Source organism: Contarinia nasturtii, unplaced genomic scaffold, assembly GCF_009176525.2.
Source record: "Contarinia nasturtii isolate CC-2019 unplaced genomic scaffold, AAFC_CNas_1.1 Cnas_scaffold_6550, whole genome shotgun sequence".
Classification (NCBI taxonomy): domain Eukaryota; kingdom Metazoa; phylum Arthropoda; class Insecta; order Diptera; family Cecidomyiidae; genus Contarinia; species Contarinia nasturtii.
In genome coordinates, this window is record NW_022203804.1 from 1 (window position 1) to 25,558 (window position 25,558).

General features: G+C 32.5%; 4 protein-coding genes across 10 annotated transcripts; 1 reads left to right on the forward strand and 3 right to left on the reverse strand.

Moving 5' to 3' along the window:
• Positions 1 to 113: 113 nt before the first annotated feature.
• LOC116351896 (kelch-like protein 18) lies at positions 114 to 1,210 on the forward strand. The gene is made up of 8 exons (XM_031784057.1): positions 114 to 231; positions 320 to 328; positions 406 to 433; positions 501 to 548; positions 626 to 690; positions 791 to 819; positions 886 to 946; positions 1,007 to 1,210. Exons 1-8 carry the CDS (start codon positions 162 to 164, stop codon positions 1,054 to 1,056), a joined length of 360 nt encoding a protein of 119 aa, XP_031639917.1. The 5' UTR covers positions 114 to 161; the 3' UTR covers positions 1,057 to 1,210.
• A 103-nt stretch (positions 1,211 to 1,313) lies between these two features.
• LOC116351894 lies at positions 1,314 to 4,793 on the reverse strand. Of its 3 annotated transcripts, none has more exons than XR_004202224.1 (6): positions 3,812 to 4,793; positions 2,772 to 3,719; positions 2,479 to 2,544; positions 1,855 to 2,240; positions 1,687 to 1,744; positions 1,314 to 1,498 (listed from the first exon to the last, which is right to left on the reverse strand). XR_004202224.1 is itself a non-coding variant. In XM_031784051.1 (3 exons), exons 1-3 carry the CDS (start codon positions 4,772 to 4,774, stop codon positions 1,418 to 1,420), a joined length of 1,371 nt encoding a protein of 456 aa, XP_031639911.1. In that variant the 5' UTR covers positions 4,775 to 4,793; the 3' UTR covers positions 1,314 to 1,417. The 3 variants fall into 3 exon arrangements, 1 of the variants encoding a protein (XP_031639911.1); XR_004202223.1 differs by having other exon boundaries at positions 2,479 to 2,710; XM_031784051.1 differs by lacking the exons at positions 1,687 to 1,744; positions 1,855 to 2,240; positions 2,479 to 2,544 and having other exon boundaries at positions 3,393 to 3,719.
• Positions 4,794 to 4,804: 11 nt separating this feature from the next.
• On the reverse strand, positions 4,805 to 12,799 carry LOC116351895 (gastrula zinc finger protein xFG20-1-like). 4 transcript variants are annotated; one of them, XM_031784054.1, is made up of 7 exons: positions 12,784 to 12,799; positions 12,461 to 12,547; positions 6,511 to 6,547; positions 6,162 to 6,419; positions 5,824 to 6,090; positions 5,546 to 5,754; positions 4,805 to 5,451 (listed from the first exon to the last, which is right to left on the reverse strand). In XM_031784054.1, the coding sequence occupies exons 3-7, from the start codon at positions 6,542 to 6,544 to the stop codon at positions 5,185 to 5,187; spliced, it is 1,035 nt and encodes a 344-aa protein (XP_031639914.1). In that variant the 5' UTR covers positions 6,545 to 6,547; positions 12,461 to 12,547; positions 12,784 to 12,799; the 3' UTR covers positions 4,805 to 5,184. The 4 variants fall into 4 exon arrangements, with proteins under 4 accessions (XP_031639914.1, XP_031639916.1, XP_031639915.1 ...); XM_031784056.1 differs by lacking the exons at positions 12,461 to 12,547; positions 12,784 to 12,799 and adding an exon at positions 6,616 to 6,740 and having other exon boundaries at positions 5,546 to 5,600; positions 5,658 to 5,754; XM_031784055.1 differs by lacking the exon at positions 12,784 to 12,799 and having other exon boundaries at positions 12,461 to 12,557.
• Positions 12,800 to 14,571: 1,772 nt separating this feature from the next.
• Positions 14,572 to 24,794, reverse strand: LOC116351897 (sentrin-specific protease 7-like). Of its 2 annotated transcripts, none has more exons than XM_031784059.1 (5): positions 24,539 to 24,794; positions 15,994 to 16,241; positions 15,324 to 15,918; positions 14,931 to 15,152; positions 14,572 to 14,718 (listed from the first exon to the last, which is right to left on the reverse strand). In XM_031784059.1, exons 2-5 carry the CDS (start codon positions 16,154 to 16,156, stop codon positions 14,685 to 14,687), a joined length of 1,014 nt encoding a protein of 337 aa, XP_031639919.1. In that variant the 5' UTR covers positions 16,157 to 16,241; positions 24,539 to 24,794; the 3' UTR covers positions 14,572 to 14,684. The 2 variants fall into 2 exon arrangements, with proteins under 2 accessions (XP_031639919.1, XP_031639918.1); XM_031784058.1 differs by lacking the exon at positions 24,539 to 24,794 and adding an exon at positions 16,371 to 16,481.
• Between the last annotated feature and the right edge of the window lie 764 nt (positions 24,795 to 25,558).

Below are 25,558 nucleotides of genomic sequence, written 5' to 3' on the forward strand. Positions count from 1 at the left end.
TAAAGTTAGACCCGGAAATCCGGACGTGACCAAGCTAGGTGGGGGGTAAAACCCTGAATCCCCCCAGTGCGCACCTCTGATTACTTGTCTATTAATTTGCATTTCTTACATTCTTTTCTATGTGACTCACCCTCAGGTATGATCCCATCGCAAATGCGTGGATGAAAGTTCAACCAATGCTCAATCGACGCTGTAGGCTCGGTGTAGCAACTCTCAACGATAAATTATATGGTGAGTGTTTTTCACTTAAGTGTTGTTGTATTTCTTTGAGTTGTACTTACACATTTTTCTAAATCAATGCCGAAAACCAACCAAAAAGCATGTGGAGGTAAGATTTTTTTTGTAAGAATAGACTGCATTTTGATAGTTCATTGTCAATTACAATTATTTCTAAATATCTAACAGGCTATGATGGGAATTCATTTCTAAAGAGGTATGATGATATTTACTTACGTGTTCACTGAAATTTTATTTAATTCAAAAATAATTCCCATTCACAGTGTCGAAGAATATGATCCTATAAAAGATGAATGGCGATTAGTAGCACCGTAATTACCTTTTTTATTTTTCTTTACATTCAATTTCTTGAATCAACTTGTCCTGAACTTTTGTTTAAATAATTTAGGATGAATGTAAAACGAAGTCGTGTGGCTCTATGTGCTAACATGGGTAAATTATGGGCAATTGGAGGTAAGTTTTTTTTTCCTGGAAGAATAGAGGATAGACTGTAAATTGATTGTTCATAGTCAGTTACAAATTGTAACTCAGAATGATTTCAAATATCTAACAGGTTATGATGGCGAAATTAATCTCTCGACTGTGAGTAAATATTTGACTTCACTAACAAATGGATAAATTTGTTGATCAATAACATTTAAATTACAGGTTGAGGTGTATAATCCAAAAGATGATTGTTGGACATTCGTTGCCCCAATGTGTGCCCATGGTAAGAAGTCGAATCCGTTTCGAATTAAATTCTATTTAATATAAATGTTTTATTTTTTAGGTGGCGGAGTTGGAGTCGGTGTAATTCCAGCTGTAATTCCACATCAATAATGTCTTAAATTGGTTTCGATTAGATTAAGTAATTAGAGAAAATGTATTTTCAATTGGGAAAGTTGTATAATTTGTTAACTTTATGATTGAAAATCACTTTGTATGAAAAATAAAATTAATTGTTCTAAGAAATCAACATCTATTCACAATTCAATGTGCTTGTTTCAACGTATGTGTTTTTGTTTCTAGAGAGTTTTTGCTTATTCACTTTAAAAATATTTGGCCAGATGAATGAAAAATGACTCGAATTATACATATTACGATCATTTGAAAATTTATTTTGATTTATTTTGTAACTCAAGAAAATTGAAGGAATAAAATGATAATATTTTTTTTAAAACTTTTTGTTTTCAAATTCCTATCACATTCGAACTAATGTGTTGTTGATAAAGTGCGATTCGGCTCTTTTGATTTCGATGAGGCCCTGCTTCAAATCTTCTACCTAAGGGGAGAATCACAAAAGAAAAGAATAAAATTTAAAATAATCGATAAGTAATCGGAAACATATAATGAAAAAATTGCAAAGCAATAGCCACAACAACATTAATGTCCAGCAATTGCTTTAAATTGAGATTTGGTAGTTGTAATCGTCGATTTCTGTGAAAGAGAAAAAAAAAACAAAATGCTCACTATAGAATAGTACTCCCTACCGTCTTAATACGATAGGGTTGGGTCCGCTGGTCACTTCCTAGATTTGAGAATGAAACCAAACAATGAATATTAATAAATAATAAGCAAATGTTACAGATTCATATGAGAGAGTAATTTGAATTGCAATCAAATTAAAATGCAACTTACTAATAGAACGACCGCGGCTTAACTTCTTTTACTATTATGCTACACGATTCGCACAAATCGCACGAATCGGGCGATTCGCTGGAACTGCTGGATTCGAACGATATTGTTGTTTCCATGCGGCAGCACTCATATTGAAAATGGGATCATCTGGTTGACGATGTAGCTTACGCAATGCTTTGTAAATCATATTGCGTGAAGCATTGTGATCACGATCCATGACAACACCTTCCTTTCTCAGTTGGAATTCGGGCTCATAGTCTATTGTCTTTGGTCTTGGTGCAGCACCCATTTTCTTTCGTCGACTGTGATGCACTTTCATCGTCCATTTCTTGGGAGTTTTGAGAACAATATTTGGGGCCGTTGGACAGTTGTGGCAAACTACGAAACTAACGATACAAAATTTACAATATATCGTAGTCAAAGTAGACTTTGAAAAATCATAAGAAACTGCGTCGCACTATTGGCTAACGGTACCGTAATCCACTGTGTGCAATGGTGAAATTCATGATTGAACATGATTTTGTATTATGTTCTCTCTATCTCAATCTCATTCTACCATGCAGTCAATTTTTTTTTTTTAATTCGAAAATTCTGTTTAATATTATATTTTAAAATAATACTTACCAAACACTTTTTTTGGAAAAACCGATAAAGATCCAATCCGATAGAATATTTCACTTTCAATGCAAACTGAAAATTTATGCACAGGAATTTTAGTTCTTACACTGGCAATGGTTCGTCACGATGTGAATTGTTGCCGGCTTGTTGGTTTGAAATGTCACAGTCAAATACACACCAACACATTTAAATCGGTTTGTCGTTGACAGTGGCCGATATTGATCAGCGAATGCGTTAGCTATTATGCAACACATGACAATTATGACAACAGAGTAGAATATGTATTCAAACGAACTCACCCGAATGTGATTTCTTGTTGCTGTTGATACAGTTTTCGTTTATCCGTTTGCGTCGCCATGTTGTCGTTGTTGTGACGTTGTTCCGATGCAATGCTACTGTGTGTACAACATTGATTCCTTCTCTGCTGCTACTACCAAATCTCAATTTTTCGTCAGCAATTTGTTTGCTGTCGCGACTTTTGTTTCTTTTGTATGTTTTGTCTTACATTCTAATGGTTTCCCAATCATCTATCACTCACTCACTCACTCATCCACACACACACACTCTCTCTTTTTATTTCACATAGATTCAATTTCCATCATCGTCATTTGACAATCTCATACGTAATATTACAATTAATGCAGTAATGTGCGAGGGGGGTAGGGGGGGTTTACCCCCCCTGTGATTTGGATGAGAAAAATTTTTTTGCGAAAATTATTCGAATTTGCTAGGGTTTTTCACGAAAAAAGTGAAGACCTTTTTTTTTTTAGCTCTTCACTTAAATCACCCAACCCGCCCCCCTCCCCCCTGTAAAATGTAGCTCGCACATTACTGAATTAATGTATGAATGTGAATGACGATAATCGAAACTAATCGAAAAATAATCGTAAAACAATAAATAAACAATAATAATCTTCTACCGTCCATTTAATATTGATATATAACTCCTCCTTTAGGTAAATAACCAAATGACAAGCGTTTTGTAATTTTGCCCGTTCTTTGCTCAGTTTGTTGAGATTAATTTTCTGCATGTGTTTTGGCAGAAACGTTTTGTTTACATAAATCTTTTTCAGTTTTACTGAATGCAAAACAAAAGGGACAATTGCGTCAATTGCATCACAGTATGCATAAATCTCCTCAAGATTTATTAGATTTTGTGCCAAAATTTCAGCTTCAGCTCGAAACAAAATTGCATCCAAATACAGCACCTTCAAACTGTGCATGGCTGCGATGACATCTTCGAACACCTACAACAAATCAAATAAAAAATACAACATATTTAAAGTTATAACACTTTTTAAATAAACAATACATTTAATTAAAGTACACAATCACAAACCTGATTGGCCATAATAGCGTCGAGATATTCTAAAGGTGGAAACCGAGCAGCAACGAACATTGAAGTAGTTGGAATCATGTGTAATTTTTTGAATTGGTTTTGCTTGTGTAGAGTATCAATGCTTTGAAAAATTTGCTTCATGTTGAGATCCACGCCAAATCCAATATCCAAGCATAGCACTTCAAGTCTAATGCCGGCCTTCATGATTAAACTTGTAACCTCAAGTGGAAAACGTGCCGCGCCAAAACTCCTAACATTCGGATTGCGATGAAAAAATGTTATCAACTCATCGGGCGGTGGTTCGTCGAAGCTCCAATTCAAGTGTTTCATATGTGGATATTTTTGAAGTAGCCATTTGTTTTTAATGCCACTGTGAGTGCATTCTTTAAATGACTTGAGCACTAATTGCTTCAAATTTGAGCAATACTTCAAGAAAGAATCGTAAAAGTCAGCTGCGAACGAACATTCTTCGAATTCAACAATTTCAACATTTTTTAGCAACTCTTCGATACAACGACCATGCATTTCTGTTAATGCTGTCGCCTCAAGAATTCGAATTTTTTTCAGTGTCTTGTTGCAAATGGTTCCAACATGACGAAATAATGCTGGCTGACGACCTCTTATACCAATATTCTGGAAATATTCACGAAACCTTTGTATATATTTTTCACGTGGCCAAAATTCGATTCGTTGTCGAGCATCCATTTTAACTGTCATCCGTTTTGTTGGATATTTACGACTAAAATATCTACTGACGACTCCTTGCAATCGCTTACACGTTGTACTCAAACACACTAAATCAGATAACGGCAACCACTCCAATACCTCTTCAAGACAATTTTCATTGAGCGCGAGCAGCTCTGTCTTTGGTCCATCATCAGCTGCATCATTCTCAATCACTTCAAACAAAAGTTTTCGCTTTTTTTGCCGTCGCTGCCGTGCATCACGTTTGGAACGTTTCATAATTTTAAATGTCAAATTAAACACAATGTGTACTGTGATTGTTATTTATTCAAATTCAAAATAACCGATTGTGCTATAATATGAAACAACAATAACACTAAGTCATATAATTGTCAAGATTGGACTTTTTATAAATATATTTTTTAATTGACAATAAATTATCGTACAATCTTTTTGCCAAGCAACCGCATTAAAACGAAACGTCAAACTATATGAAATAATGTGGTGTCACAACTGAACTGAAGTTGAATCTTAACTCTTCAGAGTTTGACATTCGATTGTTTGCGCGCGACTTCTGAATTTATTTTATTTTTATATATATTTCGTATTTCGTGTTTTGGGTTTGCTGTTAAAATATTCAACAATGTCATCTTCAAAAGAAGAAAATTAATTAATTTTCAGCGATTAACCTATAATTTGGATCTGTCTTCGTGAACAGCAAGATGTTTTTCGAGTCGACCACGCTGCTTAAATTGTTTCTTACAAACTTTGCATGCAAACCCGTCTTTATTTATATTTTTTCGTTCGGGTGAAATTTGTTCACTCTCTAATGCAACTTTTGGAGATTCATCATGAACACTAGCATGTTCATTGAATGCATTTTGATCGCGAAAAAGTTTTGGACAAACGCTGCAAGCCAATAAAAGTTTCATTTCTTTCGAATGAGTTTGCATATGCTTTGTTAAAGAATGAAAAAAAAATGGAAATAAATCAATAAGTAATGGAACAGAATAGAAAATGAAATTATAAAAGAAAGCATATTGCTTCTACCTTTGTTAAGTATGGCCGGCGCGCACCCTTATAGTTGCATTCATTTACAGGACACCTGAAAGGTTTTGATGCATCAATTGATGATTTTCTATTTTTGATAATTATTATTGACCTTCTTGACAATCGTTGCTTTGAACTGATCCGAATTCGTCGTCGCGTTCGTTTCGTTACATTTTTACCGTTATCTGTAGCATCAACCGCAGTAGTAACTGTTCAATCGTAGAAATGTGATATGGTTATGTTGAAATTATGAAAATACTTTTGATATAAAAACGGACCCGCATTTTCGATAAGTTTGTTGGTGACAGTTACAGCGGTGTTTTCTTTAATATCATTTTTTGTTTCAGTTTCTTTTGTTTCAGTTTCATCCATTTGTGAGACTTTCTTTAAGAAATCGTTTGTATTATTAGCCAGAATGGAACTGTCCGGAATTACATCGGTATTTATACTCATTTCGTCATTTATTTGGATATTTCTGTCAATCCAACTATCAGAAGTAAATTGTGCAGAAATATTGGTACCAAGCTGTTGATTTTCTAATAGAGCTATAAGGTAAAAAATGCTTCATTTCACTTGTGACAAGATCAAACACACCAAACTAAAAACAAACACTAACCTTTAATATTGGAAACATTAACAGTACTCTCTGCATTTATATGATGTTGTTTGGATAACCGTTCAATTGTGGAAGCACGATGACCCAGAATCGAATCACAACCGATCACTGCACTATCCAAATACAAGTTAACCATTGCCGATAAACTTGCGATAGGTGCTGGTTGTCGATTGTTTTCTGTCTCTTGGGTTTGATGATGCAGTTCAGTTGCCACATTTTGTAGAATTTTTACCATTACTTCGACCTTTGATAAAGTCTCTTAAATTATGGATAAAAGAAAGAGAATATGTTACTATTTCAATTGAAGAAGCTATTTACTTTTATAATGAAAAAGATTGATTAATTTTACCAATAACGAATGTTAAACAATCCTTTGTTTCCATTTTCTAAGAGAAAAAAAAATTATTAACAATAAAAAGTTTCACTTATTTTTGTTTGTTTGTTTATTTCTTACAAATTTGGTTCAACAGCGTAACCTCCAAATCAAGCATGCAATAGAAATAGCAAATAATTTTTTTTGCAAAAATATGCTGCACCGCTGTGTATGAACTGTTGAAATGTCAAACAAAATCTACGTGTATGTCTTTGTCGATGTGTGGTGTTGTTGTCGTCGATGTGAATGATTACATTGTGTGCATATAGCTTCCAATTTAAATTTTGACACAATCAATAACGTGGTTTACAAGTGATATTTTGAACGATTTATTATTTCGTGTTTAATTGAATGTTATTCTTTTCATCATCGGTGCAAAATATTTTGTTTGATAAGTGTTCATGGCTCTGTTACATTAATTGATTCAAAAACTACCAATTCAGCTGATTGTCGAACACTCCATTTGCTCAACGATATCAAACTTAAAATCTGAGAGAGTCACATTAACTACCGTCGTTTTTACGGAATTTCGAAATTTCAATTTTATTATTTTATAATCGCAACCATCATAAATAAAATGTCTTACATCCGTAAGATGAACTTTTCCACACTGTGATCCACAACATGCATTTATTACGTATCTTTTACCGTAAATATGAATTCATGAGAAAACTGAATCTAATATAAGTTTTGCGATACAAATAATTTCTGATAGACTTTTCAATGCCTGTATGATATCGTAATCATGTCAAAATTGGCAGATGTTATTTTCTTCACAAAAAGCTAACATTCTGAAAGTTTGAAGAAATTTCAATACAATTGAGTGGTACTTCCCATACAAAATTTTCAGTTTTTAGCAAATAATCTAAAATTTTGTTCGGGGGGGACCCCTAATATGCATTGAAATCTCTTAAAACTCTCGGAATGTTATTTTTGTGTGAAAAAAATAACCTGTGCAAAATTTCAGGTCATTACGATATCATACAGGCATGGCTTCCATACAAAAATTCAATTTTTTGGAAATTTTTGTATGAAAAGTGTGTCGAAAGTCACTTGTATCACAAAACTAACGTCATATTCGGTTTTCTCGTACCCAAAACCCCCCTCAATACATATTTTTGACTGTTTAAGAATACATTAAATATCACTTTTGGAAGAAAAATTGAATTTTTTCCATGGATGGCCATGGGCATCACACCAGACATGACACTTCACTGTATCAACCAAAGTCGCTCAAAATCTAATGGTTTCTATTCCTCGGCACCCCCAATCATCCTGTGAAGTCAGATTTTGAATTACTTTTCTTGTTTGAAAGTTATCTTGTTAACAAATTTTTGCGTACAGCGTACAGGGTACAGGGTATGCACATACATTCGGACATCGAAAAAATGGCTGATTCGTGTTCCCTGGCTCTTAAAACACCCAGAAAACACATTTTTGATGGGTGTTAATTTTTCGACCGATTCCAATACTTTACCTTACACACTAGGTGTGTGCGGAAAAGTAAAAACACGCAAATAATTTCCAACCAAAATGCAACGAAATTAATCCAAAAGCATACCATGAGGGTTCAGAAAAATATGCTACTGACATTGAATAACTCTATGTATAATATAATAATTTTCTTTCTAATGTGTCTAATTTAAATCATGATTTTCGTTATTTACCCACTGTGTGCAGTAAAGTATTGCCAAAATTTTGAAATCTCTAAAAATCGTTTTTCCATGCCTTTTGAGTCTAGAGAAAAACAGAGCAACGATTTTTTGGCCATATTAATGTGGGGATGTGGTCATTGGGAGGAAATGACAGCAAATTTTAAAATTGGCGCGCTGTTTAGTTTCGATTTGAGTTGTTAAATTATATTGACGTCCCCTTTGAAATTGTTGGCGCCACCGTCGGCTCAATGAGACTTGAAGTCTTCACATCCTGTCATTGGTCAGTATAAGGATTACCACATCGCTTACCACAGATATCCTTTATGACATAAAGTTTATGTATTACAAACACGAACCAATCGTATTTTTTTTCTAAAGAATTGTGTTCATAGTGGTGTGATCACATAAGAACCAAATAGAACGTCATAAAGTACATGTGTTCAAGCGCAAAATTGATGACGTATTTGAAAAACTCTACCGGATGAATCAACCGGATCAAAATCGAAAAATTCAAACTGGTTATGACACATATATATATATTGTAAGGTGTGTAATCACGTTTTGTTGATTCCACGTTTTTCAAAATCAATTAAGAACAAGACAATTCTGGAGATCAACTGGTTTTTAATCCAAAATAAATTTTGTAAACAAAAATTGCATTTCCATATTTTATGAATAAGCGCTTGTTCACGGACAGTTTCAACACACTTTTGAATGAAAAAACTGGTGAATGACATCATGCTCCTATATATTAATACTCAGATCAGATAGTCATAAGGCCTCAGTGTCATGAGATGAAGTGAGAATCGGATTTTGCAGTAGCAATAGACATATTGGCGGGTCTTTTCTGGGGCCAGCAAGTGCTACTTGCATTCAATTACATTCATTTTCGAACATTTACATACAGATTTACCGCCATTAAAATTGTAATGTTATTAACCATTACGTTAACTTTTCTTGCCTGTAATAGCTACTACAATTGTATTAGATATTACTGTAATGCTAAAAATCTAACATTACAATTGTAATAGCATTACAGTAATGCTTTGTTACAATTGTAATGTGTTACAGTAAAATGAAAATCTGTACATTTACACAGAGAGAAAAAATGCGGTATATGTAATTCAATTTTGGTAGATTTAATATAAAATCAACCAACAACGAATTAGATTTACCATTTTTGAGATCTATGAGGCATGTTTTTCAAAAGAGACTATTTGTTGAATAAGTTTTACTAACTTCAGAGAAAACTTCAATGTCAAAGAGTCAAAATGTGTGGCAAGATTATTTTTATACTTCTATGCTAGTGATTTTATTGTCATGGTGAGACTATAAATCAGTCGTTGGTAACCATTTATCGTATCTATTGATTGTATTAGCCATTCTTCAAAATACTCATGCCAAAAATCATTATTTGATTTGTTTTTCGGTAATTCAAAACAAATCTTGGCACATTTACGAAATGCGCTATGTTCTTAACGAACATCCGAACAATCGTCACAGCGTCCTATCCAATTTTCACTTGGCAATTTATCAATTTGGAAATCATCTTCGCTTTCATAAAGGACTCAAATTACACCTAATGATACAATTTTTGTTCTAGTTTCTGCCCAACAACAAAATAACGGTGAACGGCTTTGGTGCTATTGAGCTTACGATTTTCTCTCACTCAACAGTGATATATCATAGATATATCTATAACATTCGGTTGATTTTTATTGACAAGCATTCCATATCACTTTTTAAGTTTTTTATTACACTATCGCAAATTCCTATATGCTTGGATTCATACAAATTTGCCTATATATATTTGATGGAAACTATTTAAAAATCGAAATTTTTATACTTCAACGATAATAAGTGTGAATTTCTCCTGTACTAAATAAATTGAAAATTAAAATAAGAGATCGAAGAGAAACGCAAACACTTTCTTTTACATTCATGAAAGATTTCGACGTCTATGATATTGTGAATGATTCATTAAATAATAAATTATTATAAAAATAAAATGTCTTACATCGGTAAGATGAACTTTTTCGTACTGAGTTCCACAACATGCATTTATTACAAATCTTTTACTCAAAAAATTCACGAGAAAACTGAATCTGACATTAGTTTTACAATACAAATAACTTCGAAGCACTTTCCATACATAAACTACTGAAAATGGGAATTTTTGTATCGCAGCCATGTCATATAGGCTATCGTAATCATGTGAACATTTGTAGAGATTATTTTTTTCACAAAAAGTTAACATTCTGAAAGTTTGAAGAAATTTCAGTGCATATTAAGTGTACTTCCCATACAAAATTTCGCTTCGCATCGATCATGAAACGTGGCAATTGCATCATTCGAATGGTCGATGAATACATGTGTTTCAAGCGATTTCCACTAGCAACTCGAGGCGATCGATAAAAGAAATGTGTGGGTTGTGTACCAAATCCAATTGTTGGACTACCACGAACCATCGTAAACAATGTGAGCAAACGATTACTGCAAATGCGACGAGTAATTGAACGAATGTGGCGCGAGATGCGAGAAATGGGCTTTGAAATTGCTGCAACTCTTCGAGAACTCTATAGTCAGCTGCTCAACCAGTTAACTACAATCGATTCTATTCGATTCTAGCCGATTGTTGTCGATTGTTGTTAACTTAAGCAGCTAACTATAGTCAACTATAGTCATATATAGTCGTTTTTAAATGCTTAATTTGGGACAGCCGGTTAACTATGATTGGTTTTCATACAAAATCGACATAGTTAGTCAGTCAGTCAGCCACTTTTTTTACACACGGGTTTGGTGTCAAAGAAGCAACGCTTCTTCAAAACATGGCTACCAAATGTTGCAAACGTTGAAATCGAGGGAGCTGCTGGAGCACAACCATAGCTCACAACTGTATGGCATCGTGATATCGCAGCAGCGAAGCTGATCCTGTACAAAGGTATGCAATCTGATGAAATTGATACAAATTGTAAACGAATTGATAATAATGTGTTTTTATTATATCATTTGGTAGGTGAATGCGTGGTGTTCAAGCGGACGATTCATCCAAATGTACGCAGACCACCCGCGTTGTCAACAATCAACCTTTACCATTGTATCGCGGTCAGAATCAGAATGTCAACAATGGACTACTGCAGCCGTAGTAGTAGCAGCGCTCATTCAATGAAATCAACAATATTCAATCAAATCATAATTTAAAAATTAGTTATAACAATTATTTGTTAGTACGCTAGGCTTGATTAAATTGTGGCCTTGCCCCAGTACAAGTATTCTTGTAGGTTAGTATAGTGTACTGAATAGGATATCAAGTCAATTTTTGTATCATACTAATTGAATTTATTCTGTTTTTTTTTTTTCATTCCATTGATGACGTTGATTTTGACTGAAACTACACACAAATCCGGGCCCAAATTCGATCGTCGACATATGCCCGATAATGGATGAATTTGCCACAACAATTGTTCATTGGGAAGTCTTAATTAGTTTTATGATGAACCAAAAAAAAAAGCAACAAAAATCTACGTGATTTATGAGCCTAATGGGAATTTAACCAGATTTGTTATTCAAATCGAATGGAACGATTTTAAATTCCAAATATATAGTATATATAGTATATACTCACTCCGATATGAGTGTTAAGAAATAATATCAATGAAAAAAGTATTTTACGCACAAATTCACAACGATCAGAAAATAATAAACATATATCCGTTCGTGCAAAAGAAGCTGCAAATTGCAAAAAGTGCAATTTTCATATTCGTATTGTCGTAATTTATGAAAACGCCCGAACGATTGCAAGCGATCAAAATGTATGCATGAATCAACTGAGCTCGATCGAGCATGCAAATGTGAAAGAAACAAATGACACAAAAAGATATAATGGAGCCATATAATGCTGCGCTTGCCCGGAACGATGAGACATATGGTTGTGGGTGGTTTATTGTAAATGTTTGTTTGGGCTACGATTGACAGTTGACCAAAAAAAAAAAACAGTGAATGAAACTTATTTCGACGATTGTTTTCTCCACATATTCTGAAGAAAATATTTTCTAGTATTTCAAAGCTATTAGACCAAAATATGCGCCAACGTTAGTTTGAGTCCATCCAATCATCCAACCAATTGATTATAATGTGACAATAAAATATCGAATCTTGATTATTTTTCTTTACTCTTTGATTTTCCTAAACAAGTACATATATATATTTATTATATATATATTTTCGTTTTAATAGTTTAAAGCCTACTGCAAAAGTCAGATATTACTCACCTGTGAAACGTTTTATCGTATTTGTTTACGTTTTTGTCATTTCAATTGATTAGCTTATGACTAATCCTTCACTTAATGTGATCACGACTGCAATTTACAATGATCAAAAGAACGTTAGAAAGATTTGAAATTGATGTCCACTAAATCCGGTCTGACTTTGAATAAATCACTGTCTCTTTGTAAATATTTTATGAATTAATCAAAAAAATTTGACATATGCTAAATTCAAGGTACCAAAAGTGTTTTTTTTTTATTTTAAATTTGGTTTTCCACACCAAATATTCTTTATGACCATATTAAATTGAAACTTATACAAATCCTACCAATCTTTGTCAACGCTTAAACGTCACACGAAAAATGTCATGCGTTTGTAATGTTAAATTGCGGTTTAATTTCAAATCTGTTGCGGTAAAGTTGCGATTTTTTTCGTGAACTGTTTTATTGTGAAATCGGAGCAAATAAAACAGTACAACTTGCTGGTTGTAAATGTGGTATGTAGGCGTCTTGAACGAACTGTTGCATAATAACTCAATCGGTAAACATTTATTGACATTAATCTCACGTACTGTAAGTGCTGCATGAAACGCACGTAAAACAAAAAAAAATTTCATGTAGATATATACTTATATGTACTTAAATAGTGAGATGAATATGATTGTTGTTAATCACGTTAAAGTGTAGACAGAAGAAACAAAACAGACACAGTAGATGACGCTTCGTTTGTTCGGTCTCTGGGAACTTTACATGATGAATTGATGATGTTGGTTTGTATTCGGTTAGATTTATTCGCTTCAAAATCGCAGCTCGAGGTTATATTTCAGCTTAATTGATTCTTTGCAGTGCTCTATTGTTTATTTAAAACTGAAATCATTTATTAAAATCGCACTTGCGTAGCGACAGCGCAGCGCGTCAATACACATAGTGAATAAAACTACAAAAGACTGCCGACGTTCCTCTTAGATAGAAAAATAGAAAATAAATAGATGTTATACTCTTGACACGGTACAGACAAAGTTTCGTGTGTTTATTTGAATTTCCGAAAATGAAAGTGAGACTTCTACTCAGAACATAGAAATGTGTAACAAATCTTAAAGATTTTATTGAATTGTAGCACTAACGCAAATTTTATTAAAATGAAACACGGCGTGCTACACTTCAATGAATTTTGTTTTGGTATTTCATTTTGAAAAATTTCTTGTCCTGTGTTTCAATTTAAAATGCTTTTTACGATGTTACCAATAAAAAAAAATGATTTTGATGTTACGAATAGAATAGATTGATTTTGATGTTACGAGATAAAAAAAAGACAAATTTTTACGCTTTTTATGAGATGACAATATATGAACCGTTGAGAAACAAAGATTCCATTCAGAAGAGTTGAGTTTCAGCGGTCTCTAAGACCTTAAAATCGTTGTTGTCTTTTTTCGCCAATGTCACTGGGCTTGCATTCCGTTTTTGATTTACTCCAGAGCATATACTAAGCATAGATATATATCCTGGATATTTTGTCAGTATCCGATATTCATTCGAGCCAGACTTTAAAATAGAGTGAAAACAATAGAAGTTATTGTTATAGTGATTGTAGTATATTTTTTATACTTAGACCTGTAACAATCACTTCTATTGTTTTCACTCTATTTTAAAGTCTGGCTCGAATGAATATCGGATACTGACAAAATATCCAGGATATATATCTATGCTTAGTATATGCTCTGATTTACTCATTCTCTTTAGTAAGAGAGAGAAATAGAAAGGAAGAAACATTAATTCTTACTTGTAAGCCTCCTGATATAGCTCAATGTTTTTAGGTCATTTAAAATTGTCCAATTTCAACTTTTTTCGTTGATCAATCATGGGAATTTCCCGCGCTGTTTTCTCCTGCATATAAAACAAATTAAATAAGACACATCTTTTCTCAAAATAATTTAAAAAAAACAAGTTGTTCATTTATATTGCGTTTTTTTACACCGTTTCAATCAAAGTAAAGAACAATGCCAAAAAGTTACTTAATAATAGCCAATATATAAGTAATATATTACTAATATAAAATGAATCGATAATCAAAAGTATGTGATGAATATCGGAAGCAGAAAACCTCATCATCGGGGCAATCGAATGTCTGGTAAGTTTTCAATATCATCGCTCATATGGTGTTTAATGAGTTCAGCAATATCGCGACGCTTTCGTGCTGCCTCTGAAGGTGCAAACCAATTTTCCAAATTTTTTATTGGAAAGTCGAAGTTCTTGATTGCAGAAGTCTGCAAAGAAACGAAACGCATTCAAAGAATTTAATAAAAATTGCTTTTTAAATGAATTATTTGTGGATGAAGTAATTTTTACTATTTGATTTCTTTTAATTGCAACATTATATGCAATAATACTTTCACGTTCATAAAATATGCATTAGTTTTGTTACAATAAGAAAACAAAAAAATCTAAGCAAAATTGTCGAGAATAAATTGAAACAAACCTTGAAAAACTGCTCAATGTAATGTAACATGAAAAGTGCACAATCCGATGTATTTTCTTGACGTGGAACTTTAACGAGGTGACCAGGCATATTGAAAGAATCAAATTTAAATTTGCCATCACCAATGAACTTCTTTTATATTCTAAATTCAGGAACTCGCGAAGTACTGTGGTCTCCTTGTATCGTCGACCCGATAAGGAGTCAAATATCAAAATGCATGGCCTGAAAATCAGAAATAGAAAGATTTTTCAAACGAGTCAAAAAAATACTGATATACTCATAACTTTCATTTTTGTTGCATAAAAGTCGTTCTTTCGGAAAGCGTGAGCAAAAGATGATTTAATTTTTTCATCATGACCGAAATATGAACGAAACACTTTTGTAAATACATACCTTTTGACGATTTGTGTTGATGATTCATCCGTATCGCTTTCAATTCGACGTTTACCCTGTTTGACTGTGGATTTTACTTCAAAGAGTCCGGCAAAGCATATAATTACCAAATACCAATGTTTACTCTGATTAATTGGTACGACGATAAAATCCTTATCAAAGATGTTTATTTTGTTGGTCCATCTTTCAATGCGTGCAAGTTTATCTTGGTTCGAATTCTTCCGATCGCTGGACGGTGTCGATAGCACATGATAAAAAAATGAATCAAAAATGTGTGAGACATTTTTCTGTTTATCGGTCAAAACTTCACACGTTAAATATCGAATGTAATAGTTGACAATATTGTCATTCAAATATTCATCGCATGCCAAAGATGCATAGTCTTTGACATATATCGAAAGTCGTCCAGTACCAGTTGGTGGATATTGAAGACAAATGTCTGGGTCACATTTTCGCGATTTTATCTTATGACAAATCTGTTCAATCTCATCATGTGAAATCTCATCACAAAAACAAAATAGTTCTTTGATTGCTTCGCAAACAGCATTAGATGATTCAGTTTCCATAATAAGCACATAGTCATACTTATTTGGGGCTAAAAGGAGAATTGATTTGATTGGTTTTTCAGATAAAAAAATCTCTTCTCTTTTCTTTTTCTCGGTTTACATACCTGGTGTGATGTGCATTTGTTCGTGAACCATTTGGCCAACCGATTGAAGAACGTATAACATTGATATTATTTTCATTCCCATGTGACAGACGCATTTGACGACAGCTTTAATAGGTATTTGAATGTTTTCGATCGATTTGGTGGTCGAGTCTTGTAGAACCATTCGGATTTCATTTGTTGTGATTCGAACATTTCCTTTTGGTTTAACTTTATGGAACCGATATATATACACTGTGGCGCAAATTCAACTGGAAATGATTTACACATTCACATTAATTTTAACAGATTAAGAACAATCGAAATGATCAACTGTCGTGCATATTTTTTATACTTAGAAATAGGAATAAATCTCATGAAATGTGCAAAATAAAACTTACCATCCATTTTTACTTTTATTTTTAAATTCGATTATTATAGTATACTAGTCAACTGCGTTTCAGTTAGAAAGATTCTTATTTTTTGACAGCAAACGTTGTGTACAACATCGCTTTGCGTTTGAGATTGTGTATACACAATATAACCTATAGGTTTTATTGACACTAACCTATATGACATTTTAGCTCCCGCCAAATTTAATCTCTCCCCAATCATGTGAATATATATATAGTGTCACTTTTTGTTTTGCGCAAGATTTTTAAAAGAAAAAAGAAAAGGAAAATACCATAATCCATCGATCATTATATGCATTTATGTTCTTTCATCGTAAATTTTGAATATTTTGTTTCCTTTCAATTTATTTGAATATTTCATCTCTGTAATTGTAGCAAAAGTGCCGTTGCAAAATAAAAAAAACATCAATTGTCAAACAGCGAAAATTGATTCAAAAATCTAAAATGTGAAAAAAAGTTCGTAAAATCGATCTGGATTATGAAGTAATTAGAAAAATATTGTTTTATTCCCAGATATGTGGCATGTAATTGTTCAATCATAAAATCCACCAGATAAATACTGTGCATTCGGCACACATCAACGAATGAATTTATTATTTATTTATTAATTAATAATGGAATTAATTTATTATGGTCTGAACGATAGATGTTTTAATGCAATCTGCATAATACGAAAGCAATTTTTGACCCAAAAATCCACAATTTTTCGGTGGTGTCAAAAAAAGCAGCTGCTCGAGGCATAATTCGCATAATTCTCATTCTAATTTTTTTTTCAAAATCAAAGCAGTCTTCTTGTTGTTCACAGGGTATCACGCATATACATTCGGTCTATAGTTATAACAATACAATGCATTTAATTTTAAAGTCGCAAAAAAACTTATGTCATATTTGAAAAAATCGATTAAAGCAATGAATTGTTACCGTAGGTGCTCTGCACGAATAATATTTACATTTTAATTAGAATTACATTGCTCAGTTAGTGAGCAGCTCAAATAGCCCGTTTTTCAAAATAGTTTTTACACCAAACTTGTAATCAAAATTCTTACATTACAAACCACTATACACTGTCATAACACTGCTGGGGGCCTTTATGAATAATTTCAAATAGAATCGAAAACCACACATATATTTTCAATGAGAAGATAATTACACAGCATGAAATGTCCGCACTTCTGAACGATGCAATTTAATCAAATGATTTGACGACAACATTAACGCTCGGCAAGACAATCCATTGTGTGCTGAACTTTGTGATTCAGTACGATCCAATTTTTATTGATTTGGTTTTTTATCCATTTTCGGATTACAATAATGTACACACTACACAGGTTTTGAGGTCAAATGCATTTAATTTTTTGATTACTTACATTTATCCCAAGGAACGAGAAGCAAGCATATATTTTTTTCATTTTGGAATGCCCGAAAAGATTCTCACAATATTTAAAAGAATTGAATAGTTCTAATGTGACGGTGAAACCATACATCATAAATAAATCAAAGAATATTTCACAGTATTATTTGATAATTCCCATAAATCAGTCATATTAGTCTATAGACATCAATTCATTGGCCAAGATATTAAATAAAGAATTTTAGTTGAACTATCAATTGGTTAGAATAAGTCAGGTGAGTCAACCAGACATTAAATAAAATTAATTACCAACAAATATTTTATCCGATTGTTTGTCCGCTTTTTGACCTTCATTTGAACTGTTTCTTTTCACGGTCTTATTTGTCTGGTCAGACTCCTACTACGTTTTATAATTAAGTTCATTTATTTAAGTTGAAAAACAGACCCGAAAATTTGTGATTATAAAAAAATCTCATAATAAAATAGTTGCGACTTGCAAATATATTAAATCCTTATAGTAAACAGTTATTTTATTTGGACGTTTCAAAAAAATATGATATATATAATTACTAATTCTATTTAAAAATTTAAATTTCGAGAAATGTCTATTTATATTCATCACGCAAAACTAGTTGGTTTATAAATTAAGCAAGTCAATTATTTTGTAAATTATTTGACTATAGATACAGTTAGAAAATTCACTTTTATGTACAAATACTATTACAAACTAATCACAATATTTTCATAAGGGCTACTATTTGGTTGGTGTTTTTTAAAAATAAATTCTAAGTTTTTGTGTTTATTTTTGGACTTTTTGGTTTTTGCCTAGGTTTTTGCTATTATTTGGATTATTGGATTATTGGATTAAACGGGGAGTTATTCACTCGATGCTCAAGTTTTGTAACTTATTGCATGACGACCCGTCTTGTGCTGTCACTCGATTGCTTGGAGAATGCTTCCCACGGTATGGCCCACTTTATAGCTTTTTTGCTATTAACAATTTTGCGTATTTCATTTGGTATTTTTTATTTGGACTCGTGTGTACATATCGCCATTTGTTTACGCTTTTTAGATGCCAATGAAATAGCAGTGCAGTTAGTTTCTGAATTCTAATCATATCCGTTCACTATTGAAATTAGCGAATTTGATTCAAGCAGACAGAGTAAGGAAATGAGCGTGACATTTTAAATAAATCATTATGTTTCTTAAGTAGATGGCATTTATATTTGGTGGAAAAAACCATGAACCAAATATTAACCGCTTACTGCGTCAAGGTTGGATGTAAAAAATGTTAGAAAAACAACTAAAGACAAAAAAGACTCAAACAAGAAAAAATTCAAGACGATAAATATATAATGAAAACGCAACGTCTAGATGAAATAAATATACCGCTATCAGGCGATGAAAAGCTGCATCGCAAGCAAATACAAAAAAGTTTTTTTTACATGATAAGCCCTTCACTTGTTGATAGTTTACAAGCCCCTTATTGCAGTAGAAATTCTCATTATCTCGGACTGTTTTAACGAAAAGACAAAACATATGAATATTGGGTGTAGGCATTAATTCCTGCGGTCGACATTTAGATGTCGCTACTTAAAATTGTGTGTAGCTTGACAGGTGAATCCAATTGCATTTTGTACATCTGACATTTGCCAATCTAATTCAGAGCAGAAAGATTTATTTTTGACACAGTGTCATTATTTTCTGATCGATTCAAAATGAGTGATGAAAAAGTGCTTTTCTGTCTGGTCCTCCTTTGGTTCAATTTTTTCACTTTAAATAAAGTGAAAATACATCTAAAGGTTATAAAATGTTGCAGGAGACGAGACCTCTCAATCTCCACAGAGAATGTTGAATTTGGTGAAAAAGAAGTGGTGAATTTGTTGAAAAACTGTGAACTCACCAAAAAAATTTGAATGATGGGCTATTGGCGTTTTTTATTCGATAAAGATGCATGAAAATGCATCAGAAAACATCAGAAGCATTAAATATATGCGGATCAATCGTTTTAAGACATTTGTAATGAGGTAAGACCAAAGAAATTGTGTGCCACACCAGCTGAATCCAAAACTAGTTGTAAGACGTTTTTTCACATTTTGGCACAATGTTCCAAAAATAAGAAAAAAAGAAATTTTTGTATCGTATTGTAACTGGAAGTGAAGAGGGCATCTGCTGCGATAATCCCAGGCATACAAATAAGGGTTCAATCCGACACAATCGTCAAAATCGACAGCATAGCAGTATTTTGATGATTTCTCGGTAATGCTCATTATTTGGTGGGATTGAAGTGGTGTGGTGTATAATGAGCTGCTACCAAGAAGATGGGCGGAAGTCATAGCTAACGATGGGCAATACATTGGTTAATGTACTCATTCTTATTATTTTTAAATAAATGTTTCTTTTCACCAAAAAAACCGCAGGAATTAATGCCTACACCCAATATTATTTTATTATTATCAAAAAAGTGGCAAATTTCAACGTCTAACCTTTTTTTCACATTATCTCATCATTATACGGTTGTTGTGTTCTCTTTTTTTTCAAGTTTCTTTGTGAAATAAAATATCTTACATCCGTAAGATGAACTTTTCCGCACTGTGATCCACAACATGCATTAATTACAAATCTTTTACTCAAAGAATTCACGAGAAAACTGAATCTGACATTAGTTTTACGATACAAATAACTTTCGAAGCACTTTTTATACATAAACTACTAAAAATGGGAATTTTTGTATCGCAGCCATGTCATATAGGCTATCGTAATCATGTGAAAATGTGCAGAGGCTATTTTTTTCACAAAAAGTTAACATTCTGAAAGTTTGAAGAAAGAAGTTCGTGAAAAAGTGAGTCTGCTGTCAAATGTCAATATTTTATCGAACCCTTCTATGGAATTACTTAGTACCAAAAAGTGGCGCCACTGTACATTTCATAGAAGGGTTCGATAATATATTGACGTTTGACAGTGAAATCACTTCATATGAAGGAAAATCACCAACTCCTTTCAGTGCATATTAAGTGTACTTCCCATACAAAATTTCGCCTTTGAGCGAAAAATCCAAAATTTTATTCGGGAGGTACCCCTAATACTCGTATGCATTTAAATGTCTTCAAACTCTCAGAGTGTTATTTTTGTGTGATAAAAATAAGCTGTGCAAACTTTCAGCTCATTACGATATCATACAGGCATGGCTTTCATACAAAAATCCAATATTTTTGAAATTTTTGTATGAAAAGTGTGTCGAAATATATTTGTATCGCAAAACTAACGTCGTATTCGGTTTTCTAGTACCCAAAAACCCCCCAATACACATTTTTGAGTGTTTAGGTATACATTAAATATCACTTTTGGAAGAAACATTGAATTTTTCCCATGGATGGCCATGGGCATCACACGAGACATGACAGGTCACTCTATCAACCAAAGTCGCTCATAATCTAATGGTTTCTATTCCTCGGCACTTCCAATCATCCTGTGAAGTCAGATTTTGAATTATTTTTCTTGTTTGAAAGTTATCATGTTAACAAATTTTTGCGTACAGCGTACAGGGTACAGGGTACGCACATACATTCGGATATCGAAAAAATGCTAGATTCGTGTTCCCTGACCCCAAAAACACCCAGAAAATACATTTTTGATGGGTGTTAATTTTTCGACCGATTCTAATACTTTACCTTACACACTAGGTGTGTGCGGAAAAGTAAAAGGAAACCGAGAGCTAATTTCGCGGATTAGCGCTAAATGATCAGCGTTTTGTATGTACTGAAAATTGCCTGCGCATATATTTTCATTTCAGTTGATATTTATTTTTATAGAATTCTATCGTGTTAATACAGTGGAAAAGTTTCGAGTTTTCATTTGTTGTTTGTATATACAAATGAATAAATAAATTTTCTTTATTGTCAAGATGGAATTTTTATTTGAAAACCGCCTCAAACTATTTCGAAACGTAGATATAAATCAAATGCCATTTTGCGGGTGGGTGACTTAACAATTTATTGGAATTCGATCTATTTAAAATTGGATAGAACAACACCGAATGAAGCCAAAAAGATAGCAAATTATCTATGACTTTATTTTTTTAAGATTTGATTGTCAATATAGCGATCACGAAAATCGCCGCTTGTTTCACTCAAATTTATTAATAATAAAATAATTCAAATTTACAAAACAAAAAACATACTTCATCGTGTGAATTGAGACGATTTCGCAGTATTTGTGCGCGTGTTTGTCAAAATATAACCATGAGTTGTGAAAATGGATAGAAAATTGTGTTCACTCACGAACGGTTACATTTATCAAAAGAAATACACACAAATCACGAATCGTCTTCTCCTTTTATCCATTTTATTAATAAACTTGGCTATAGTTCACAAAGCATGAAAAGACGACGATGAATAATGAATTTTCGTTCGGACTTTTACAAAGATTGAGTTGTTATTTATGTTTTGATGAGCTGCAAAGCGCAAAACCACACATCGTGCATTTAAATAATCATATTAAATATGTGCAACATGTGGCATTTCCAAGGGTCAAGAATGAAAAAAAATAATCAATCTCTTTAGCCGAGATTTTCTTTTTTGGATCAAAAAAGTTTTCCGTAATGTTGAAATTCTTAAGGAATTTTTCATTATAATTGTTTTGCTTTTTATATTTTATAATTTTTATAATATTAAAGAGCCATTGACCCAATTTGTTTTTCATACTTCCGGATGTGTGTATTATATTTTTTTATTTAAATATCAATGCTCAATGCCTCAATGCCATAAAAATCACTCTGGCGAAACTCTAGTTAAAGGTTACATTTGCATTCAGTCAAATATATATGACTTTCATCCTGTGACAGTGAACTGAATGAATAGCAGATAGTCATGCAAGCAACTGCGCATCAATTTTTATTGTTGTGAACACTTTTTAGTCAGCCGAATTTTATGGGCCAAACAATAAATCCAACATATATATACAAAACTTGCTTCTATATTCCCTGAAGCAAAATATGTCAAAGAAATGCTAAAATAGTTTTCTACGTTAAATAAAATTAGGGGAGATATATTCACTTTCTTGGAACCACGTGCTTCAAGGAAAACAATGCTATGCTATGTACTTTTACATCAAGACGCTGACGTTGAAAATAGTCGAGGGGAGAAAAGGAAATGTAAATTTGTTACGCAGAATAGAATGGTCAAAACGAATACAGTATTACGTTTTGGGAAAAAGTATAATTAACTATGTGGATGATCCGTTAAAACTAATAGCCACCGAAAACAGTTGTTTTCATTGTATTTTTCAACACCAACGCCATTTTTATATGGCCTATTTTTTATTCAACAATAAAGTACATTTTCTGATGAGCACCTTTGAATAGCAATCCAGCAATTATTTCAATACATCATTATGCATCACACCATAGACAGAAATAATATTAGACACAGATTGGATTATGGTGATTAATTATATTGATTGAAACAAGATTTTATGAACAATATATTTGCTCATTATTGCAGCAATTACTGAATCAACACATTTGAAGCTATGACAAAAATTAAATTTATAAGTAGAAAATAACGCCAAGTTATGACTTTTTTCTTTTAAATTACTAAAATATGTTCCATGGAATTTCAATGAATGAATAAGTTACTAATTCGTTTGGACACAAGATAATGCTTAAAATCGGTTCTCAATAATATTTTATCAACATTGAAAACTCAAAATTCATATTTTAAAAAACCAATATATATTTTCAATATTTTTTTACAAACAACAAACAGCAAACTTTAAAAAGAAACCTTGATAAGATTATGAAAAATAACGACCTGAATTGAGTGACTAATATAGTTTTAATTCTTTTTAAGTCCAACAGAGTCCAACCATTAATGCATGATAATTCCTCTTAAAAATCGATGAACAGAATATTATGAAAAAGACAACAAAAATAGTAATGGATGAATTGAATGTTTAACATGAGCTTAGGTAATAATTTCCATCACCATTATTTAAATATATTGTATACAAGGCCTTATAATATTTAAAACAAAATGTGAGGATCATACCGCAAATATTTAAAAAATATTTTCCAAATCGAAATTTTTTACGTTAAAAAAAATTATCGCATCATTTTTAAAACAAAAACCGATTGAATGTAAGAATCAAGTCATTTTTATAAAAAAAATCCATAGCCGGATAGTGAATAAAACAGATACACAATTTAAAAGAAGAATTTCGAGAAGCAAGAAACCATCATAATCAAATAGTGGAGAAAAATAGAAATGTACTTGGTGAATAGAGTTTTGCAATCAAAGGCGTAGCCAATTTTATGTAAATTGTTTCTGGAATGGTTTGAAAATAAAAAAAGATAGTATGTTCGCTGCTTTTGAAGTCAATGTTATTCGTAATGTCTTTCCTCTCTCTTCAGACCCTTTGTTGGTAATAAAAGAGAATATGTTTAAGTTTCTCTCAAAATTTAATTGAATACGTAATGTACTTTCTGCTATGCCATATATATATTTATTCATTTGATTTTGAGGTCTACCAAAACTATCCCACATTGCCAAAAATAACCAATAAATAGCTTGAAAAAGAGTAGTAAACCCCCCTTAAAAACCAAGATCTTTTCAATCTTCAAATGGAACAGATTAATTAATTCCCAAAATATTTTAAGAAGAGAGAAATTTGTTATGAAAATATAGGTATCGATAGGCACGTTTTTTTTAAAGCTTTCCTAATTATTAATGTAATTAAATTTATGTGAATAAAATAATAGATAGTGAAATACTACTTTATAGTTTACGGTAAAAAGGGGTTAACTTACAAATGAGAGAATCTCTCGTTAGATAAAATGTGGCGTAAAATTTATTTTATCTGCTTGAATTAACACATATAAAATGTGAGATATAGTATTCCTCTGTTCGCTGTGTTGTATTTGAAATTATATGTTATGTCTATATTGCACCAGTGTGACAAGAGACGGCGTACCTACTTTGCAGATGCAATATACGAAATTTTTAATGCCTACACACAAGAAAGCAGAACTTTTGAATCGTAACTGACCGCTGTGTGCCATCTGTGTTGGCGAGAATATACACAGTGCGCAATGTAAGATGAGATTTGGCGTCGCGCGAGTTAAGCTTGAAAATGAAACGATTAAAACAATCGTGGTGAGCAGAAAAAAAAATGTTTGTACTTTTTACGAGCACCGGATCCATTGATCAGCATACATAAGTAAGCAACTAGTGTGCGATTTTCAAGCGCAAAAAAGTGGCAAAAACTAGAACCAAAAGCCATTCGAACATTATAAATGTACTAAAATCAACAGCTACATGCTAATATATAGATTTGTGTGCTTCTTTTTCATTCATATCGTTTTCTCCCAGTTTATAACCAATGAGTTGTTAGTAAAATGACGTGATGGCTAGCCAATCGCTAACGCTCATCGATGAGAACATTTCTATTTTTAAACGACGTAAATAAAATCAGCCAAACACCGACATGGTGAGAGCCCGTACCGCAACGATTCACGCGACGAACGTTTGTGTATTCGCGAACGAAACGAAGTCGCGTTAATATGAACACGCTTTATATTCAACAGTACGATTTGTTTACGGTTGTGTATGTATTTTTTGTGTCTTGGTTTGTATACTTTTTGCTGCACGGCTAAGTCGCTTCGAATGTTCACATTTCCATTTAGTATAGCATTGCACATTGATTGTTGAGCACAAGACCATCGATCCACTATTGTTCACTGGCCACTTACACGCATGTTGTCTATTTGCTAGAATTATTTTCGATATATGGTTTTGTTTTTATTGTTTTTTCTCTATTGTTATTTTTT

What these genes read in the sequence shown, in the direction of transcription:
- LOC116351894 (XM_031784051.1), bottom strand. Translation starts at nt 4,774, where the DNA reads ATGAAACGTTCCAAACGTGATGCACGGCAGCGACGGCAAAAAAAGCGA. An exon ending in ACGCTATTATGGCCAATCAG is followed by an intron (nt 3,720 to 3,811) that starts GTTTGTGATTGT and finishes GATTTGTTGTAG; the next exon opens with GTGTTCGAAGATGTCATCGC. An exon ending in ATATCAATATTAAATGGACG is followed by an intron (nt 1,499 to 3,392) that starts GTAGAAGATTAT and finishes TTCTCCCCTTAG; the next exon opens with GTAGAAGATTTGAAGCAGGG.
- LOC116351897 (XM_031784059.1), bottom strand. Translation starts at nt 16,156, where the DNA reads ATGGTTCTACAAGACTCGACCACCAAATCGATCGAAAACATTCAAATA. An exon ending in ACAAATGCACATCACACCAG is followed by an intron (nt 15,919 to 15,993) that starts GTATGTAAACCG and finishes TTCTCCTTTTAG; the next exon opens with CCCCAAATAAGTATGACTAT. An exon ending in TCAACACAAATCGTCAAAAG is followed by an intron (nt 15,153 to 15,323) that starts GTATGTATTTAC and finishes TCTGATTTTCAG; the next exon opens with GCCATGCATTTTGATATTTG.
- LOC116351895 (XM_031784054.1), bottom strand. Translation starts at nt 6,544, where the DNA reads ATGGAAACAAAGGATTGTTTAACATTCGTTATTG. An exon ending in TAATGTTTCCAATATTAAAG is followed by an intron (nt 6,091 to 6,161) that starts GTTAGTGTTTGT and finishes TTTACCTTATAG; the next exon opens with CTCTATTAGAAAATCAACAG. An exon ending in GCCGGCCATACTTAACAAAG is followed by an intron (nt 5,452 to 5,545) that starts GTAGAAGCAATA and finishes TCTTTAACAAAG; the next exon opens with CATATGCAAACTCATTCGAA.
- LOC116351896 (XM_031784057.1), top strand. Translation starts at nt 162, where the DNA reads ATGAAAGTTCAACCAATGCTCAATCGACGCTGTAGGCTCGGTGTAGCA. An exon ending in GGGAATTCATTTCTAAAGAG is followed by an intron (nt 434 to 500) that starts GTATGATGATAT and finishes TCCCATTCACAG; the next exon opens with TGTCGAAGAATATGATCCTA. An exon ending in GAATGGCGATTAGTAGCACC is followed by an intron (nt 549 to 625) that starts GTAATTACCTTT and finishes TAAATAATTTAG; the next exon opens with GATGAATGTAAAACGAAGTC.